Source organism: Ictalurus furcatus, chromosome 1, assembly GCF_023375685.1.
Source record: "Ictalurus furcatus strain D&B chromosome 1, Billie_1.0, whole genome shotgun sequence".
Classification (NCBI taxonomy): Eukaryota; Metazoa; Chordata; class Actinopteri; order Siluriformes; family Ictaluridae; genus Ictalurus; species Ictalurus furcatus.
Genome location: NC_071255.1, coordinates 12567471 through 12588387, shown reverse-complemented (window position 1 = coordinate 12588387; position 20917 = coordinate 12567471). Strand labels below are relative to the sequence as shown.

At 39.7% G+C, this 20917-nt stretch overlaps 1 protein-coding gene across 2 annotated transcripts; it reads left to right on the top strand.

The window, feature by feature from the left end:
* The first annotated feature begins 7194 nt into the window (after positions 1-7194).
* On the top strand, positions 7195-18980 carry ntd5 (ntl-dependent gene 5). Of its 2 annotated transcripts, none has more exons than XM_053626173.1 (8): positions 7195-7485; positions 9359-9502; positions 9805-9996; positions 14193-14313; positions 14410-14486; positions 15681-15860; positions 17531-17728; positions 17865-18980. In XM_053626173.1, exons 1-8 carry the CDS (start codon positions 7419-7421, stop codon positions 17957-17959), a joined length of 1074 nt encoding a protein of 357 aa, XP_053482148.1. In that variant the 5' UTR covers positions 7195-7418; the 3' UTR covers positions 17960-18980. The 2 variants fall into 2 exon arrangements, with proteins under 2 accessions (XP_053482148.1, XP_053482140.1); XM_053626165.1 differs by having other exon boundaries at positions 9356-9502.
* Positions 18981-20917: the final 1937 nt, after the last annotated feature.

Genomic DNA, 20917 nt, shown 5'->3' with positions numbered 1-20917 from the left:
ATGTGATGAAAAACAGCCCCACACCATGATGCTTCCACCTCCAAACTTCACTGTTGGTATAGTGTTTTTAGGGTGATGTGTAGTGACATTTCTTCTCCAAACATGGTGTGTAGTATGACAGACAAAAAGTTCAATTTTGCTCTCCTCTGACCAGACTACACTCTCCCAGTATTTCATAGGCTTGTCCAAATGAGTTGTAGCAAACTTTAAACGAGCTTCGACATGCCTTTTCTTTAGTAATGGAGTCTTGCGGGGTGAGCGTGAGCAGTGGAGTGCATTGCCTATTGTTTTCTCTGTGATGATGGCACCTGCTGCCTCCAAGTGTTTCTGGAGCTCTTTCTGAGTGGTCCTTGGCTCTTGGGCTCCTCTCCTGACTATTCTTCTGACTCCCTGGTCAGAAATCTTGCGAGGAGCTCCTGTGCATGTCCAGTTGATGATGGAGTAATGTTGCTTCCTATTGCGGATAATGGCTCCAATGGTGCTTACTGGAGGATTCAGAAGTTTTAAAATACGTCTGTATCCAATTCCATCAATATGTTTCACAACAATAATGTTGTGAAGATCCTGGGAGAGCTCTTTGCTTTTATCCATCATGAGATGCTTCTTGTGTGACACCTTGTTAACGAAAAGCTGTGTTATAGACCATCAATTTACTAACCCAGCTGAGATTAATTTTCACAGATAGGAGGTATAATTACTTACGGATTTCAGCTGGTTCCTTGGCTTACCTTGCCTTGGAGAACTGCTTTTACTTAGTGTGTTCAATACCTTTTTCCTGTATCATTCCGCTTTATTACAAATAACAAATGAAAACAAATGTTGACATGTTAAATACTTATTTCCCCCACTGTATATGTACATAAATATGATGTTAAACATAATTCGATTTTCACACAAGTATATAAAGAGAACCCAATTAAATAAATGAGACAAACATATTATACTTGGTCATTTATGTATTGAGGAAAATGGTACAAATTACATATGTGTGCATGGCAAAAGTATGTGAACCTCTAGGTTTAGCAGTTAATTTGAAGGTGAAATTAGAGTAAGGTTTTTTCAATCAATGGGATTACAATCAGGTGGAGAAAGAATAAAGTTATAGAATAATCTGGCCAACATGGACCCAGCAGAGCCAGCTCCCCTGTCGTCAGCCTTATCCCACCATGGCACCCTCTTTTACCATGAGCAATAGCTTCATGTACTCTCTGCGAGACACCAAGCCATGATAAACTATTAAGCAACTCAACCGTATCATTCCCCAACTGACCCAGATGGCCCACCACTGTGGCTCCCTCTGGTGCCTCTCCCAGTCGATCACAACGTGAAGCACATGTCCCAGACCCTGAACCCTATGTGGGTGACTTAGGAAGCCCTTCCTCCTTCCTCCCAGTGTTCTCTTGTGTTTTCCCAGCATCTCTTAAGCTATGCCACAGATGAGGCTAAGGTGGCCCACATCATTGGGCTATTGAGGGGAGATACCCTAGCTTGGGCCCATGCTATCTGGGACAGGCAGCCAGCACTGTGGTCTTCCATCATCTCCTTCACCAATGAATTTCAGATGGTTTTCAACCACCCAATCCAAGGAAAGGAAGCTCAAAATTCAGTGTGCTTTAAGTTCTTCTATCTTGAATTTATTCTCTACTGGTAAAGTAGGATTCTAACTCTTGAATACTATCTACTTGATGAATCTATATTCTGGCCGCTAGAATTGCTGTATTGTATAGTATTGTTGATTCTATAGTGTTGCTTGGAAGTGTTTGTTAGTCTATGCTAATTAGTTTTCTCATGTGGTTAATCAAGAGTAATTTCAATCATTTAACCCATGCAGCTGGGTCGGACCTGGCTTACTCCTGCTAAGAGGGAGAGAAGTTTCCAGGCAGGTACATGCTTCGATCGTGGCCAACCAGGCCACACCACTGCTAATTGCTCCCTGCTTTTAAAAGTTGGTGCTCACCAGTAGAAAAGGGACTACTGTGAGCCAAACAGCTGCACTCTTGACCCCCTATCGCGCTTTCAGATTCCTGCCACTCTGTGCTACAACCAGCTCTCTGTTCCCCTCCTCACGCTTATTGACTCAGGCGCTGAAGATAACTTCCTGTAAAAGGAGTTAGCATCACAGTCCGGACTACCTATAAAGTCCCTGCATCCCCCCATTACTGTCAATGTCCTGGATGGGAAATTCCTGGCCCGGATCACCCATCACACTGCCCCATTGCTCCATCTGCTTTCTGGGAACCATCGTGAGAAGGTTCAGCTGAACCTAATCTCCTCCCCAGGTACCCCGCTGGTGCTAGACTATTCTTGGTTGAAAAGACACAACCCCCAAATAGATTGATCAGTAGGGGGGGTCACGAATTGGAGCCCTTTTTGTCACTCACCTCTCACTGCAGCTACCACAGTTTTGAGCTGATGCCCACTCGTCCAGATCTCTCCACTGTGCCTCCCAACTACCATGACCTGGGTGAGGTTTTTAGCAAGGACGACATAAATCAACCTCCTCCCTGGGGCTGCCCTCCTCTCTGGTTGTTTGTATAAACTGTCCCGCCCTGAGAGAGAGGCCATGGAGAAATACATAGCTGAGTCCATCGCTGCTGGCATCTTCCTACCTTCATCCTCCCTATGGGTGCTGGCTTCTTCTTTGTGGCCAAGAAAGATAAGACTCTCTGCACTTGTATTGATTATTGGGGCCTTACAGTGAAGAACAAGTACCCCCTGCCACTTTGGTTGACATCCTGATTTTCTCCTGCATGTTCACTGAGAACACCCTCCATGTCTGTCAAGTCTTGCAGCAGTGTGAGTTTCATGTTCCCACAGTCACATTCCTGGGGTCGAGAGCGGGCAAGTTAAAGCTGACCCTGAGAAGATCCAGGCTGTATTTGAGTGGCCCAGACCCACTACCCTCAGGCAGCTCGAACGGTTACTGGAGTTTGCCAATTTTTATTGCAGTTTTATTAAAACTACAGCTGGGTGGCAGCAGCCCTCACTAGACTGACCTCCACCTCTACGCCCTTCATATGAATCCCAAGGCTGAGTCTGTCCACCATCTCCAAACTGAAGAAACTGTTTACATCCGCTCCTGTGTTGATTCAACCTGACCCTTCACTACAGTTCATCGTAGAGGTGGATGCCTCTGACTCAGGTGTGGGTGCTGTGCTCTCCCAATGATCTGTCCCTGACCAGAAGCTCCACCCGTGTGCCTTCTTCTCATGCCGCCTCTCCCTAGCTGAACGTAACTATGATGTGGGTAATCGTGAGCTACTAGCTGTTATCATTGAAGGAATGGAAGCATTGCATTGAGGGGGCTGAGCACCCATTCATTGTTTGGACTGACAACGAGAACCTGGCCTATATCCAGTCCGCCAAGCATCTAAATTCCCATCAGGCATGCTGGGCCTTGTTCTTTGGTTGATTCAGTTTTACCATCACCTACCGTCCGGGGCCTAAGAACACTAAACCGAATGCCCTTTCCACCAATTCACCCTTGAAGAGGAGGGCCTAAATCCTGACACCATCCTCCCTCCCTCCTGTGTTGTCAGGGTTGTCAGATTGGAGATCAAGGCTGTGGTCAGGAGAGAACAACTTAGCAACCTGATGCAGGTAATGGTCATCCTGGTTGTCTGTTTGTCCCTGACTCTGTATATTCCTTCAGTGGGGTCACTGCACCTGATTTGCCTGTCACTCTGGCTCCAATCGCACCCTAGGCCTGCTGAAGCAAAGTTTCTGGTGGCCGACCATGGAAGCCAACACCCAGGCCTTTGTCCGTGCCTGTACTGTGTGTATTAGGAGCAGACATGCTCACAAGTCCCTGAGATCCAAGTCCAAGTCAAGTCTCAAGTCTGTGAGGTGGCGTACAAGTCAAGTCTCAAGTCTTTGAGGTGGAGTCCAAGTCAATTCTCAAGTCTCTGAGATGGAGTCCAAGTCAAGTCTCAAATCTTTGTTCTATTTTTAGCAATAGTTCTTTCAGCTATTTATTGTAATTAACAGTGTATGAGGCTAAATGTAAAGGACATGAAAACATCTGTACTTCTTGAAAATGGACAGCAAGCAAGCCCCTGACAGCTGTGTAACACTGCAGCTTCACTTTGGATTAATTGATTACTTTTCAAATTAAATGACACGAAGATTATCACAAGGTAAGTCTTGGCTATATTGTTATTGTTTATTGGTCATTTATATAGCAGCACTTTTCCAATGGGTCATGAACACATGCCTTCAGACGTGTCATGTGTACAGATGTGTATATAATAATGCTGGCGTGGTGTGTTTAGAGATTAATTGTTGTGATATTTGCTGCTTTAGCACATACTGATGGGGAATGAATGAATGAGGAATGAATAGAAAAATGTGGTATTTGATGCTGTCATGTGGGGTAGTGAAGAGAGAACGTAATTGGGAATGCCAAACCAAAAAGACTTGTGTTTTTCACGAGTCTCTGACCAAGCCAAGTCTTGAGTCAGTTGTTCACGAGTCCAAGTCAAGTCATTTTTTGGGACTTAAGTGTGACTCGAGTCCAAGTCACAGACTCGAGTTTCCGTCTCTGGCTAGGGGCAAAGCCTCACATCATTTGCCTGCCACTCTTGCCTGCTACCAACTGCCCCTGATCCTATATTGCCTTAGACTTCATCACCAGTCTGCCTCCCTTGCAAGGTAAAACTACCATCCTGACCATAAAAGATTGTTTTTCTAAGGCAGTACACTTTGTTGCTCCCCTCAGCCCATGAGACTGCAGACTAACTACATATTCATCAGGCTACATGGTATCCCCCAGGACATACTGTCGTGTCTCACTGCAACCCCAGTTTTTTTTTCCCCAGGTATGGAAAGCTTTCTGTAATGCTCTATGGGCCACTGTGAGTCTCTCTTTGGGTTTTCATCCCCAGACTTATGGCCAAGTGGAGTGGACTAATAAGGAGTTGGAAGCAGCAATGTGATGTATCACCACCAAGAACCCCTCCACCTGGAGCTCTCAGCTTCCTTGGATTGAGTATGCCCACAACTCCCTGTCCAGTACTGCCACCAGTATGTCCCCCTTTATGTGTTCCCTGAGTTATGAGCCTCCCCTCTTCCCCATCCCGATATTGCCATCCAGTCGGTACAGGTCCACATCAGGAGCTGCCACAAGATATGGAAGAAGGCCCAGTCTGCCCTTCTCCGCTCTTCTGATTGCCACTGGCACCTGACTGACTGTGGTTATACCCCTGCACCCTGCTACCAGCTAGGCCAAAAGGTATGGCTCTCATCGGAATACATTCCCCTCAACAACAGCTCCAAGAAACTCTTTGTTATCTAGGCCCATTTACCATCAAGAACATCATTAATCCTGATGCATCCACACATCCTTCCACGTATCCCCGGTGTACACGGTCAGGAGGCTTCTCAGTGTACCCCGCAGGGGAATTGGTTTGCAGTACTTGGTGGACTGGGAAGGATATGGACCAGAGGAATGGACTTGGGTGCCCCGCTCCTTCAGCCTCGACCCCTCACTCATCCAAGACTTCCATAGAGCTCACCAGGACAAACCTGGCATGTGTCCCGGAGGCTCCTGTTGAGAGCTGGGTACTGTCATAGTCCAGCCAGATCCTGTCTACTTCCCTGTGTTCCAGTGTTTTCTCTCCTTCTTGCTTTTGTGTGTATGTTGCGTGCGTATGTGTCTGGGCGTAACACTTCAGTTACATGCCTTGCCTGTTTGAAGATTGATCTTACCTGATTCTCATCTACTCACCCAGCATTTATAAGCCCTAGTTTTTCAGCCACTCATCACCAGATTGTTCTGGGTTCAGTGCGGTACACTTCCCGTCTTCCATTCATGTTATGTCCAGTGTTTCCTTTGTCAAGTTTTCCTGTGTTTATCTTGTCTGTTTCTCCTTGTGTTCCAGGTTCAGTTTCAGCTCACTTCCTGCTGCACCCAGTGCTGCCTTGCCTTCCTCGTGGTTCGCCGACTCTGCACTCGGCTCTAACGCCACCAACCTGAGTTTGAATCCCGACCTCGACCACCCTATTTTAACTCACCTTTCTCACACAACCTCACTCCGCACGACCTTCAATAAATTCTGTTAACTTTCAGTCATGTGTCTGTGTTCTGCATTTGGGTCCCCTTGTCTCTGTGTTCCCCATAACAAAATGGGCACAAATCCCCACAGCCACACTTCAAAATCTAGTGGAAAGACTTCCCTGAAGAGTGGAGGTTATTATAACAGCAAAGGGTGGCAAAATCTGGAATGAGATGTTCAACAAGTACATATGAGTGTGATGGTCAGGTGTCCAAAAATCCTTTGGCTAGATAGTGTACAAATGGGAGAATTTTTATTTAAGAAAATTCTTTTGAAAATGTTATTTTGGGTAAAGTAGATGTCTCTTGAATTTGGATTGAGCAGATAAACAACAGTGACATCCTTTGCACGACCTTTAATTGGGAATTGTTATCGAGTTCCAGTAATTCCAGAGAGAGCACTGTGTTTATTTTTTGTATGATAATATATCACCCATTTCCCCATCAGGCATACAGATACAGACAGGATGTGTTACCTTTAGATACTCAATCAGGGTCTAGAAGAAAAAGTAGATATGATATAGACAGAAAACAAAGCTGTTTCTTTAATTAAATAGATTATTGTTGATGAAGAATATACTGTGTCATCCAAAGAATAGGCTTTAACAAAAGATAGTCCCTTAGACAAGTGCAAAATTTTGCAAGCATGCAAGTTGGGAAGAGACTTGGAGACAATGTGACAAGCATCAAAATGGTGATAAAAAAAAAAGAAAAATCAATGAAACATTTGAACAATTAATACTGTTGATTTTCTTTCTTGTTTACCTGTGTGTCATGACATCATGTTAATTAATACACCTGGGAGTTTGCTGAATTATTGCTGAAAATGCAAGGATGTTCATTTACAAATTTACACATATTTATTTATTTGGCAGAAACTTGTAGCTAAAGAAGATAATTGCAAGTGCATTCAAGAGATCCTCAGAAGTTCAGTGACATCACAGTTAACAGTTATTTATTATTTGGTTTTATTGAGAGTGTGAGACAGTTATCACACTTGTAAGTGTGTGGTCTGTGGCAGACAGAGAGAGAAAAAGAGAAAGATGGAGAATATGAGCTGCATGCCTGCATGATAGTGAGAGTGTCTGTGCATCTTTGCATTTGTGTGTCATTGTGTCACCGTGTGGGTGACTGTGCACAGTAGGCATTAAAGGAATTGTGTGAAAGGTCCTTTTACATGGGAATTTTAGCTAGTGTTCAAAACACAAACCAGATGTGTGTGTGTTCCTGCATATACCCTCTGCTCCACTCCGCCCTCATGATCACCCCATCATAACACCCCCTCCTACCATCCCTCCACCCCATCTTTATAGCCAACTCTTCTCCTTTACTCCGTCATAAGATCTCATGTGAACAGCAGGGAACGATGGAGACATCTCAACTGCTCCTTCTGCTCTGTGTGTGGGCGCTCAGCAGCCTGTCCCTGCAATCAGGTAAGTAGACACTGTGTGCATGTGAAAGAGAATGAGAGAGACAGAGACAGAGAAAGAGTAACATGACTTAACATGCCCTGAATGTTTATTATTTTATGCATATATTATTCCTTTGTAAATAAATTAATTTATGTTAATGACACATTTATGGGATGGGCATTAACTGCAATTCCTAGTCAGCATACTGCACTGTTCTACAAAAACTGTGCATTTTATATATATAAAATGTGTGTGTGTGTGTGTGTGTGTGTGTGTGTGTGTGTGTGTGTATTTACAGTACATTAGTCATTTAGGAATTTAGGAAAAGGCCCTTCATTACTGCCATTGCTGGAATTTCCTAATTTCCTTCAAAACCTTTTCTTCTCCTTCTCTCATTGCCTTGAGCTCCCAAATAGGATATTAATAATTCCATAATGTAGGTGCAGGTATATGCAATTAGTTGATTAAGTTTCAGTTAATTACTTGTACCTAATACACTGAAATGCAAATATAATGCTTTGAATCATGTCTGTGAGACTTTTGTAACAAAATTGGACTTCCGCCAACAGAACCCTCTTGGCCTTCCCCACTATTCCCAACCCCCCTAACGCCAGCGCTGTATTTCTCCTTTTAGACCATGTTAGTCAGGCTAGTTAATTATGCTTGAGTTATAAGAAAATAAAGAGCTTTAGATGATTATATTGAAAATGAAACTCAAAAATGTTTTTATATACATTATCAGCTTCCCACAGATAAAAGTTGACGTGTTTTTTAGATGTTACTATATAATCATTTTAAACAGTATATAATAATATATAAGATTTACAGAATGATTATCAAAGATTTGATCCTGCATTGAGTGAGAGAGAGAGAGAGAAAGAGAGAGACAGAGAGAGAAGCTTTTACCTGTAAAGGTGTAGATACAGTAACATTACATAAGTATTTGATTTATTCAAGTTTCTGAATTATTCCTTTCATATATTCATCCTGTTCCATAATGCCTGCATAAAAGTAGCACATAAGGACACACACTGTAGCTTCCAGTGGTCTTTAAATCAGAGGTTCTCAAACATTTTGCAGTCAGGGATCCATCTACCTGTGAAATAAATTCCATGCACTTCAGCAACACTGACTTATTTTATGAACCTCATCTATTAAAATATAAATAATGATATTTAAATGTGTACAGTAATATTCTGATTATTTATTACCACCGTATAGCTTGTTACTCCTGAAATTTCCACCAAACACATTAGGTGCAAGCTGACATTATTTGTACACAGACATTTTTGAATTACTATTCAAATGACCAGTCAAACTGGATAATAACTATAAGAACTCAATTTTAAATATAGCAAATTTGAAAATTGTAATGAAATTTTAAAAAGGACTCCTTGCCTATCCTTCACAGACACTCTAATGTCAAATAATTGTATCATTAATATTTTGGCATGGTTCCTAAGCCTGAACAATGCTAACCATCTGGCAGAATATCATGTTTAAATAATCTCACAACAAGAAACTTTGAAGATTGTAAGAGTATGAGGGTGAGAACATTTATTGGTGCACCATGATCCTTAGTGGTGAATAATAAATAATAACTAATTTATAATGGACACCTAATCTATAATTTCTTTGATATTACAAAGAAATATTTGGCTTTACAATAGGTCAGTTAGCTGGTACATTTTGTAAGTGCTTCCTCGAGGAATTTTCTAAAATACACAACACATAATGTAGTATATTTTAAATCCTGAAACCCTTATTTAACAACTCAGTTTGTAGATGTTTTTGTGTGTGGTGATGTATGCAATATTATAGCCAATAGTATATAAAGTACCTTTTTTGTGACAAATGCTCTATATTTGATATGATTTCTTCCATGCTGTAGCAGAGATGATTGAACATTGCCCAGATAGGATTCTGGATAATGAGAAGAGACGAACATGCCCTAAAAAGTGCCAACAAGACAATGATTGTGGCAACAAGCGCCAATGTTTATGTGATGGGCCATGCGGACTCAGCTGCGTGGCTCCAGGTCAGATTCTTACAACACATCAATAACACCTACACAGTGCTTATATTTGTAAAAGTGTTATGCAAGAGGTCACAATGAACTGTAAAGTTTTCGTTAACTGGTTATTGTTCATAAAACATTTATACAGTATACAGATCTGAGTCATATGAAAATATTCATGAATAGAAATATAAGTGTTTACATAAAAATTTGTACATGTCTTTGTAGGATTCACAAATACGTTATGTATGTACTATGGCTTATAAACTCTTTAATAAAGCACAACTGAGTGATGTAGTGTAACTCTAAAACCATTTCAACAGGTCGGACATGTCCATGGCCTCTTCCCAGCAGTGAACACTTCGATGTGACTCTCCTTTCTCCATCTCCTTCTTTCTCTGCTCTTCTGGAGGTGCGCTGTCATCCTGGTTACACCATGACCAATGGCCTGAATGCTACTATCCACCGGTGCCAAGGTGACCGACAATGGAGTGGTGATGATCCTCTGTGTACAGGTGGGCAAAAAACCATTAAAAAAGTACCTTGACAATACATTACATTAGATACATTAGACAATACATTAGATAATTCAGTAGTGCATGGAAAATTGTAGATAACTTGTAAATAAAGGATGATGTTCATTAAAGTGTTTAACAACAGTAATTGTGAAAATTCCTAGAAGAAGAAATTCATATGCTGCCCCAGTAACAATACTATTAGTTAGTGTGCGATACTCAATAAGTGTTACTGATGTCAACAACCATCTAAACTCTTCCCATGAGCAAGTCCTTCAAGCAACAGGCAGCATGTTGTAATTGACAAGTTTAATGATGAAAAGTGTGAAAATGAAAGCACAATATATGATTTATACACATTGGAATGGATTCAGCAGAGATGAGCACATAGTGACAAATTAACACAGAAACTGTACACATCGATATTTGACCTCAGATGTAATTATGGATGTCACTTTGGACAGTTGTGCATGAGTTGTATGCCAAAAAAAAGAGAGGCATTTTTCTGAACTTAAGTTAGTTTTTCTTGTGTGATATCTGTGATATTGTGCCTTTTTTAATTTAACTGAACAAGCTTATGTGTGTATGGGGCATCAGAAGGGCCATTAAACTCTTTATGGACCTTGTGGACCCAAAGGATGTTTCAGCCAATTAGAAAATAAAACATTGAAAGAGTGTGTTGAGGTCTATAGCAGAAATTTCGTCTGGGTCATGCAGCCATTTGTTGTTTTTCCAGCTACATATCCAGCACAGTTCCTTAAAACATACACTATATGGCCAAAAGTATGTTGACACCTGACCAATGTGCTTTTTGACATCAGATTTTCAGATTTAGTTCCCCTTTGCTGTTATAATAACTTCCACTCTTCTGTGAAGGCTTTACACCAGATTTTGGAGTGTAACTGTGCTCATTCAGCCACAAGAGCATTAGTGAGGTCAGGCTCTGATGATGGATGAGGAGGCCTGGGGTGCAGTTGGCATTCCAATTCATCCCAAACATGTTCAGTGGGGTTGAGGTCAGGGGTTTGTGCAGGACACCTAAGTTCTTCCACTCTAACCTTGGCAAACCATGTCTTCATAGGCCTTGCTTTCTGCACTGGGACATTGTCATGCTGTAAATCTTAAAGCTACAGCATACAAAGACATCCTATGCAATTATGAAATAAATGTATGTATATACAATATATTAGTATATAGTATTCGATGTCGACATGGAGATGAAATTATGAGCTTACTGGGCAAGAGTGTGTGTATAGTATATATTGTGAGCAGAGGTGCTGTAAAGATGGTATGGATGATTCCAAAGTTCCTGATTAGACAAGGGGCCAAAGAGATCCCTAGAGAACAAAAACTACACTATAGAATAAAAATTGTTCAGGACTGTGGGACCAGTGCAGTAACCTGCCAGGGGCCAAAATTCCTTTCCCGATTGTAAGTATGTTTATGTTATTATCAGAGTATAAATATATAAAATTTTTGGACTTTGCTCTGCAACGCTGCACAATAAGAAGTACACATAATACTGATATTTCCGTTTAGAAATCTAGAGAGTAAAACAAGCTCATTGTAACCATAAAACCATCTTCGTATCTCATTTCCTCTGTCTCTCACTCACATACAAAGACAGGTGCACTATGATTTGTGTAAAGCTCTCTGGCATTTAAGTACAAGAGTCTAGTGAGTGCTGTATGAGCTTGACCTGCCTACTGAGGAGCCCACACACACACTGTAAGCTGAGAGATATTTCCAGGACTAAAGTGGCAGGCAGAGAGGAGGTGTGGGCGTTTAGAGAGCATTCCTACGACAGCACCTGCAGCTCAGTGACATGACAGAGCAGAGAATCCACACACATGCCAACATTGTAAATGTGTTACATTTCCTCTCTCTTCACCAGCAAATCACCCACGCATGTTAGAGATTGCCAGATATGAGTCAAGTGAATGTGTGAACAGATCATTCCAGATGGATCGCTGTGAAGCTGTACACTATTCATCTGTCCTCTCTTCCACCTACCCACCCACCCACTCATTCATCTATCTTCCCATCCATCAACATCCATCCTCCTGCACTCCTTTGTGTCCTCTGGCGTTACATTCAGCATCGTTTAAGCATTGAGGTAGATGCCTCACACTCAGTGATCAAGATCAATTTTTGCTCCATAACTGGTCGAAATCTACTTTAATAAGGTCTTTAAGAATTCAGTTTTGGACAAGTGCACAGATTATTCCATAATACTGTAATAATAAAAACGCATAAAATATTGGAATGTATAAATAAATAAATAAACATGAATATTAATTTGTTCTTATTCATGTTCACCAAAATTAACAGAATAGAATAGTATAGAATCCAAAATAGGATATTATTTTAATAAATAAATAAATACATGGCTGCAGTTACTTTGCCTTCCAACATGAGCCAGTTTCATTTGTTAACCCCTTAAGCTCTGAACTAATAATTCATAATATTTATCGTAAGCATATTATTCAGTCACTATTATGAATTATTCAGTAAATGTAGGTAGCTACAAGAGTGGATGGAGTTTAAGGGGTTAACTGAGTGAAATTGAGTCATTTGTTTTGCATTTTGTTCAGAACTTTTTCACAATGAAGTGTAAAGTGCAATCCAATTTCATTTTACAGTGCTTTTACAGTGATGACCTGCCATATTTTTCCTTACTTTTTTTTTTTCCCTTCTGTGCCTTTACTGACTTCTAATGACTCAGAAGTATGAAACACTAATGTCACATAAGCATAAGTGTCATGGAGCCAGGAACAGATTTTTGAATCAGACTGAACTCTGTAGCTAAAATGACTACCTTAATAATGATACAGTTACATCAGGAGTCATATTGAGACCTTGGGATTATACATTTCTGCCTGGCTTTAAAAAAAAGTTATTATGTAATTATGGCACTAAATATACAGTATGTGATGAGTATTGCACAAAATTTTGCTGAAAAGTTAGAAAAAATAGTGCTCTTAGCTCAATATCTTAAAATTATGGAATTGTCAGAGGAAAGTTTAGAATTCCAAATTATCAACATATTAGATGCAGAGGTTGGCTACTGTATGTAAAAAGAATGTGAACATAGCAAAAGAAATATTCAAAATTGATGACCTCATGCAAAACAAACAAACAAACAAACAAACAAACAAACAAATGTTTTGCTCTTTTGAAAGGAAAATTGCATTAGGTTGATTTGCTTGTGGCATCTACACTGATGACTCACTTGAACTAATAAAGTATTAGAAGGACCCTTGAGAGTGACAGGGATTCCCATATGAGGAAATAGTGAGAGGAAGTGGATGAATACAGTAATGGAACATTGCCATAACCAGTGATGGTTAGTCATGATATCAGATGCAAGAGCTAAAATCTAATATCTATCAATAGCTCGATAATGAAACTATTATGGATGAGCAGTGCATTATATCATGATTATATCTCATTGTTGCCAAAATGAAAATGAGGTAGCAAACTATTACACACACTTAAATGCAAATAGGCAGCTGCATTCCTAATTCCTTTTTTTCCAAGTCTGTGATACCATGTTTTCTCCAAATACCAAACATGTTAAACAGAAAAGCTGTAAAAAGACTAAACTTATGGTTTTGCCATTTGTCCTGTTGAGTAATTTGTACTTTGATTGGACATTGTGAGCTTAGTCACAATAGGAGGTCTGGAGTGGGAGAATTACCTTGTTCATTACATCCATGGCTGTATTTCATATGTACATTCTCAATCACTGCTGACAGTATGTTACGAATATGTCTGTGAGGTTAAAAAATATGAGCCCAAATGGAGATCAATTCTAGGGAGTATTCCAGTCTGTGAAATAGGCTGCATGAATCTATAGCCTGGGCTAGAAGAAATCAGTACCAGCCTTGCTTCTTTATAACGTTGTATTTTTTATGACTGTTGGCAGTGATATTGCTTTTGGTTCCACTAAGTCCCAAATAATCCGCTATAAGACATTTGTTAACATAAAATACTCAAATATGAATGCTAACAAAGAAACTTCATATTGAGCCTTTTTTTTTTATTTTTTTTTTTTATCTTTGAAAGATGATGGTTTAGCCCAGCTAGCCCACTGACACCAGCCTCCCCTGTCCATAGCCAACAATGATTTATTTTATTCAAAAGAAGCCTACTACTTATGATCTATCTCTGCTTTTCTCTTGCTTACCTCTCAGGTAGAAATGCTGAAACAGAGCCTGAATCTAAACTGGCTTGCCCTTTGCCTGATCATGACTTGCTGCTGATTCATGGCAGTGCTGCTATAGGCTCCACCATACAGTACCAGTGTGCTCCTGGGTGAGAGACAGAGCAAAAAACAACAGAGAAACAGAAAGACAGCAATATATAGTCTTCATTTTGCTCACACTCCTTCATCCTTTCCTTCCTTTGCAGATATGTGCTGGTTGGAAGCAGTGAAAATTTTTGTCACAAGGACCAGATGTGGCGTTACCCACACCCCGTCTGTCAACGTAAGGATGCAATGTGTGCATGTCTGTGATTACTTCTGGAGACTTTATCTGACTTTATCAACAAAGTTCCATTTTGAAAAATTACAAGGGACAAATGTCAGGTGATGAAATGTGTGTGTGAATGTTGAATATGGTAGAGATCAACCAAAAGTGTCAGCACTGTGTGTGCTATGTGTCTCTGTGCACACATCTAAACGAGTGTGTATTTGTAAGTATTTCTGTTACAGATTTGGGAAAGATGTTAGAGTGTAATAGAGAGAGTGAGAGATGAAGACCGTGTGGGTGGGTATGTAGGATTGGAGGATACTGTACTGCCCTCTGCTGGATCAGTTTGAACGTCCACTAAATTGTCTGTTCCTACTGTGTTTTCAAAAACCTTGCCTGCCACCTGCAGGAGATTAAAAAAAATACAACTGCTGCACTCTGCCTGAGGTCATATGGGTGATCCCCCGACTGTAAATTACATTTATAAATATATGTGTAAAGTAAAGTTAAAAGAGATTTTAAACGCAGGTAAAGTGTTCTTCACAACAACCCATGTGCCTGTTTATTAATAATACCTATTTACAGCTCTTACAAAACATTTCAGCCTGCCCCAGCCCACTATAACCACATTTACCTTGAAATCTAATCAGATTACTTAAAAAATAGAATTACCTTTACAGTAATGTGTGAATCCATTTAAAATTTCATGCTTGGAACATCTTTTGCCACAAATCCATCTTACAACATTCACCCTGTTACCTGAACACATTCCCCCCAATGGAATATTTGGACTATTCCACAAGTCACATGTTCAACAATAAGTTGCATCATCTGAATTTTCTGAAGATCATGGGAAGAAATGTTTTCTCATTATTTTTCTTTTTTTTTCCCCACTGATTTTATGATATTGACTGATGAGGTCACCTTGAATGTACCAACACCAATTTACAGACTGAAAATAAATTATTCATTTAAGAGCTAAATGGCACCCCGGTCATGGAATTACTCATAAGTGAGTTCACTACAATTTTGCTTTAAAAAACAACAACAACAACCAAAAAAAACTATGCTTTTTTTCTTTTTTTCTTTTTTTTTTGCTGTTTTTTTTTTTTTGTCTATCTCTGCTTGCAAACAAATATTGTGCATTTTGTTCATTAGGCAATCACAAACATATAGTTAACTGTCTATATATGTTTATTTGCCCTATAGGTGTGTTTTGTCCGCCACCACAGGAAATCAATCACGGTTACTTGGTGGCCGTGCAGAAATCTGAATATAACATGGGCGACACCATCTATTATCTTTGCAAAAAGAACTTCCTACTGGATGGGCCTAACCAAGTTACTTGTCAGTTAGATGGCACATGGAGCACAGTACCTTCCTGTCGAGGTAAGGGAGGATCCATCAAGTTTAAAACTATAACATAAAGCTTTAATCCACATACTGTATGTGTACAATCATAAGCATTCATTTTCTGTTAAGCCATATTATACCGTACAGCTGTTAAATTCTTGAATCTGAATGGTCAGAAGGTGTTGATTAATTATCTATAACAGCATTTTTGACAGTATGCTTGTTTACAGTTACATTTATTCATTTAGAAGATGCTTTTATGCAAAGCAAATTACAAATGAGGAAATACAAGCAAAGTGATATATCAAGCAGAGAACAATACAAGTAGTGCAACTATACAAGATCTTTTAATTGAGTTCTAGAAAAACAAAGTGCACAGATTAGAGGTGTAAGTGCCAGAGTAATTTAATTTAAATTTTTTAAAGGATAATGTGGGGTTGTCATTTTAGAGGTTAGTTAGGTGTTCACAGAAGAGGTGGGTCTTTAACTGTTTTTTGAAGATAGTGACAGATTCTGCTGTCTGGATTGAGGTTGGAAGTTCATTCCACCACTGAGGGACAGTTAGTGTGAAGGTTCTGGAAAGGGACCTTGAGTCACGCTGAGTAGGTACTGCTAAGCGTTGGTCACTGATCGATCACAGACTGTGTGAGGGAATGTAAGCCTTCAGGAGAGTGTTGAGTTAGGAGGGTGCTGTTCCAGACAAGGTCTTGTACATGAGCATCAAGGCCTTGAATTTGATGCGGGCGTCTACAGGAAGCCAGTGGAGGGAGATGAAGAGGGGTGTGACATGGGTCCTTTTAGACTGGTTGAAGACGAGACGTGCTGCTACATTCTGAATCATCTGAAGGGGTTTAATGCAGCTGACTGGGAGGCCCGAGAGTAGTGCATTGCAGTACTGCAGTTTTGATATGACAAGAGCCTGGACTGGTAGTTGTGTAGCCTGTTCAGTGAGAAATGGTCTGATTTTCTTGATGTTGTACAAAATGAACCTACAGGACCGTGCAGTTGTTGAAGTTCTGAAGTGCAGTTATTGTTCTGATACATTGTTTCTATAGTAAAAACTCATTCACCAGAACTTGATCCACATAATCTAAACAAAAAATGGATATAAAACGTGTTGTTAATGTAACGAAAAAATATACACATATAGTCATTGATATGGTAAAACTTTCTGTAAGGAGAGAGTTTATTTAACATTTATGGAAATAAGTCTCCTGTGTGAGCACTTTGTAACAGTAAGTTTGACCATGCTAAAGTCTCCAAGACTTTGCACTTTCTGGCTTCTCTGTACCATGGCAAGCTGCATTTTTTTTGGTCATATTCACTTCAGTTTAGAGAAGAAAAAAAAAGAGGCTGGTGAGGGAACAACTGTTATAGCTACAATAACGTATGCGATAACATGAGCTATCTTGTCTTTCAGATGTTCCACAGCATTAAATATTACTACAAACAAATAAAATGTATGATGTGTCATTCATTAATAAATAAAACATGCAATCATTGGCAAATTGCTTTGGTGTAAGAGGAATAAAACAATCGACTTTGTGTGGAACGACCCTCCACTTTGCCTTGGACTGCATCACACCACCCGGATGATACTTTTCCTATATCAGCATACTCCCATCGTGTTTTATTCCATACTTACCAAACTGTTTTTATGTATCTGATGTGTCCTTATTTCTCTACCTTTTTTACCTGCTATTCAGCTCGCTGTCCAATCCCTGCACAGCGCAGCAGAGTGATAGTGGGTGGGGTTAAGAGCTGGCCCTATGACTTGACCGACGGGATGGTCACTCACGGTGAGAATGTAACGTTCTTTTGCAAGCATCCACAAAAGTCTTGCAGTTTCACAGCCACAGAGACCTGCTTTGATGGACTGCTCCCTGCACCCAACTGCTACCGTGGTTAGACAAAATACACACATACACCTATATGTTTAAGTGTAAATGTGTATATAAATATATACAGTTATAGTATCATACATGCTCATGCATCTGATCCCACTCTCAACCATGATTTTCCTTTTCTCAATTCCTCCAGAACCCACCTGGTTTCAGTATAAACTCTACCCTCACCGACTGGTATCAGAGATTAATCCATGTGATCCTGCTGACCTGGACTCCACCTCTGAGTGAAATACTCTTACTGGACCCCATTCTACCTAGATGCCACTTCACCACACAGGCCTAAAACTTTTTGTTATTCATTTCACCAGTTCTAAGATCTAGATCATTTTACACATTTTTTTATGCAGAGGATTTTAATTATCCGAAGTCCTTTTACTACGCTGTGCTTCATACAGGTGCAAAGGTCAGGAAAGTAAGCAGAATGCTGTTTAGGGTCCATTGAATACAGTTCACAGTTCACCAACGGGGAGATAAACAGAACTTATGGAATAATTCAGATAATTTAGATTAAATATGGAATATTTTCAGTTGAAAGTTAAAAGAAAAATAAGCATATAGATATACTTCATTCATAATTTAACTTGAATTTGAGTTGTTTTTTATTTTAATTTTTTCACTTTACTCTATATTGCATTGATAAAGTTATCTTAAACGGAATGGTTGAAATGTATGTTGTATATTAGCTGCTTTATTCTTATTTTATAAACTTATTACAATTGCTAAAAGATATGTCAAGCAAGTTTCAAACTGACTTTTTCATAAAGTTTTATACCTCTGTCTGTACAAACACACAGCTTAGCACAACTGTTTATTTCATGACCAAAATCCACTACAATGACATGTTGTAACACAACAGATATTTTTCAATAAATTCATTTACCAAAACACTGAGCACTACTTTTCTTCTAACAAGAACATTGTTTCAATCAGAGCACAATATGATATATACTCACTGACCACTTTAATAGGAACACCTGTACACCTGCTCATTTATGCAGTTATCTAAGCAGCCAATCATGTGGCAGCAGCACAGTGCATAATATCATGCAGATACAAGTCAAGAGCTTCAGTTAATGTTCACATCAAACATCAAAATGGGGAAAGTGTGATCTCTGTGACTTTAACCGTGGCATGGATGTTCGTTCCAGATGGGTTGGTTTGAATATTTCAGAAACTGTTGATCTCCTGGTATTTTCACACACAACAGCCACTAGGGTTTACACAGAATGGTGTGAAAAACAAAAAACATTGAGTGAGTGACAGTTCTGGGTGGAAATGCCTTGTTGATAAAAGAGATCAGAGGAAAATGGCCAGATTGTTTCAAGCTGCCAGGAAGAATATAGTATAGACTCACCCAAACTGGACAATTGAAGATTAGAAAACACATCACCTGGTTTTTATCCAGTTTTCAACTGTACAGTTTCTGTGAGGCTGTGCCCATGACAGCATCTGAGTCCTGTTCTTGGCTGACAGGAGTGGAACCTAATGGGGTCTTCTGCTGTTGTAGTTCATCCACCTCAAGGTTTTTTGTGTTGTGCATTCTGAGATGCTTTTTTGCTCATTGTTGTAAAGAGTGATTATTTGAGTTACTAGACTTCCTGTCAGCTCAGACAAGTCTGGTGTAGAGATACAGTTTTGTAGATCCTAGATAATGAGTGAAAGATATATGTAATAATTCTGAAGACTGTGTACACTAAATAAAATTTATGTCAAAAAAATAAAACCAGATTTTTTTTAGTGTGGTCCACACAGTGCATTGTATGTATGTGAGTCTAAGTGTATGAAAAAGTGAAATTGGTAATGACTAATGCTTGATATCAAGTGTATTTTTTCCTTTAATAAACAGTTTGAATATTGTTTTGTTAAGAAAAACTATGAACTAGGACTAACTTAGGGGGGACATGGTGGCTTAGTGGTTAGCATGCTTGCCTCACACCTCCAGGGTTGAGGGTTTGAGTCCTTCCTCCACCCTTTGTGTGTGGTGCTTGCATCGTCTCTGTGTGCTTCAGGGGTTTCCTCTGGGTACTCTGGTTTCTTCCCTCAGACCAAGGCCTGTGTAGGCTGATTGGCATTTCTAAATTGTCCATAGTGTGTGAATATTTGTGTGATTGTGCCCTGCAATGGGTTGGCACCCTAGCCTTGTGCCCCAAATCCCCTGGGCTAGGCTCCAGTCTCCCCTGCTACCCTGTGTAGGATAAGTAGTGCAGAGGATGGATGGAGACCTAACTGAAAAACTAAGATTACTGTTTTATGTGATTTTTCCCCTTTAAATTTTTTTTTTTTTACATACTTTACTTTCTTTTTCTGTCAGTAAAAGCTATAAGAAATCTCCTTAGTTCTGTTTCTAAAATTCAGTGCGATTGCAAAACAACATGAGCAAGCCAGCTCAGACAAACAACTTATTTCTGGGGCAAGGATACAGTGTATTGAGCAAAGTTTACCAGAGGCCAAATTGCACATCAGCTGCTTTGGTTTGTTTGAAAAATGTATTTGTTTTGCCTGGATTGTTTAACAATAAAGAAGCAACAGGAAATTTATGATATGTATTTGTTATTACTGATTATACCAGTGTTGTGAAATTCTCAAATCTGACTGGTCAGATGATGTTGATTCATTTTAGCTTGCATTAGTTTTTAACATTTATGGAAGGAGTCTCAGGTGTCAGTGCTTTGTAACGGTCAGTAAGTTTCCACCATGGGAGAATCTTCAGAACAAAGGACTTTGTACTTTCCTGTGTCACAGTAACATGACAATCTGAGTCCCGTCCCCCATAACCATTTATAGCTAAGATTTATAGGATTATTTTTCTATTACAGCACACCCTCTTGTGTTTTTAATCCATACTTAACTCATAAATAAACTGCCCTAATCAGAGATTAGGCTAATTTTGGTTTATATTATGAATATCTATGTTATGAATTATGAATATCTATATTATGACTGTCCAGGATATCTCTGTAATAATCCTGCTTTCACTAGTGCCTTTTTGTATAAATTATGCATGTGCCTTGTTATGTAAATGAAATTTGACATAATTTAAATTCCAGTGCAATTTAAACATTATTATTAACCAATCTCAACTGTCGTGTCTGACGCACTAAACTGCGACACCACAACAAGCCCCACCCCTATCCTTCTTTGTCCCCGCCCACTCATTCATTCATATTTGGTGTTCCGGAAGTGCGC

What these genes read in the sequence shown, in the direction of transcription:
- ntd5 (XM_053626165.1), top strand. Translation starts at nt 7,419, where the DNA reads ATGGAGACATCTCAACTGCTCCTTCTGCTCTGTGTGTGGGCGCTCAGC. An exon ending in CACAGTACCTTCCTGTCGAG is followed by an intron (nt 15,861 to 17,530) that starts GTAAGGGAGGAT and finishes CCTGCTATTCAG; the next exon opens with CTCGCTGTCCAATCCCTGCA. An exon ending in TGCACCCAACTGCTACCGTG is followed by an intron (nt 17,729 to 17,864) that starts GTTAGACAAAAT and finishes CAATTCCTCCAG; the next exon opens with AACCCACCTGGTTTCAGTAT.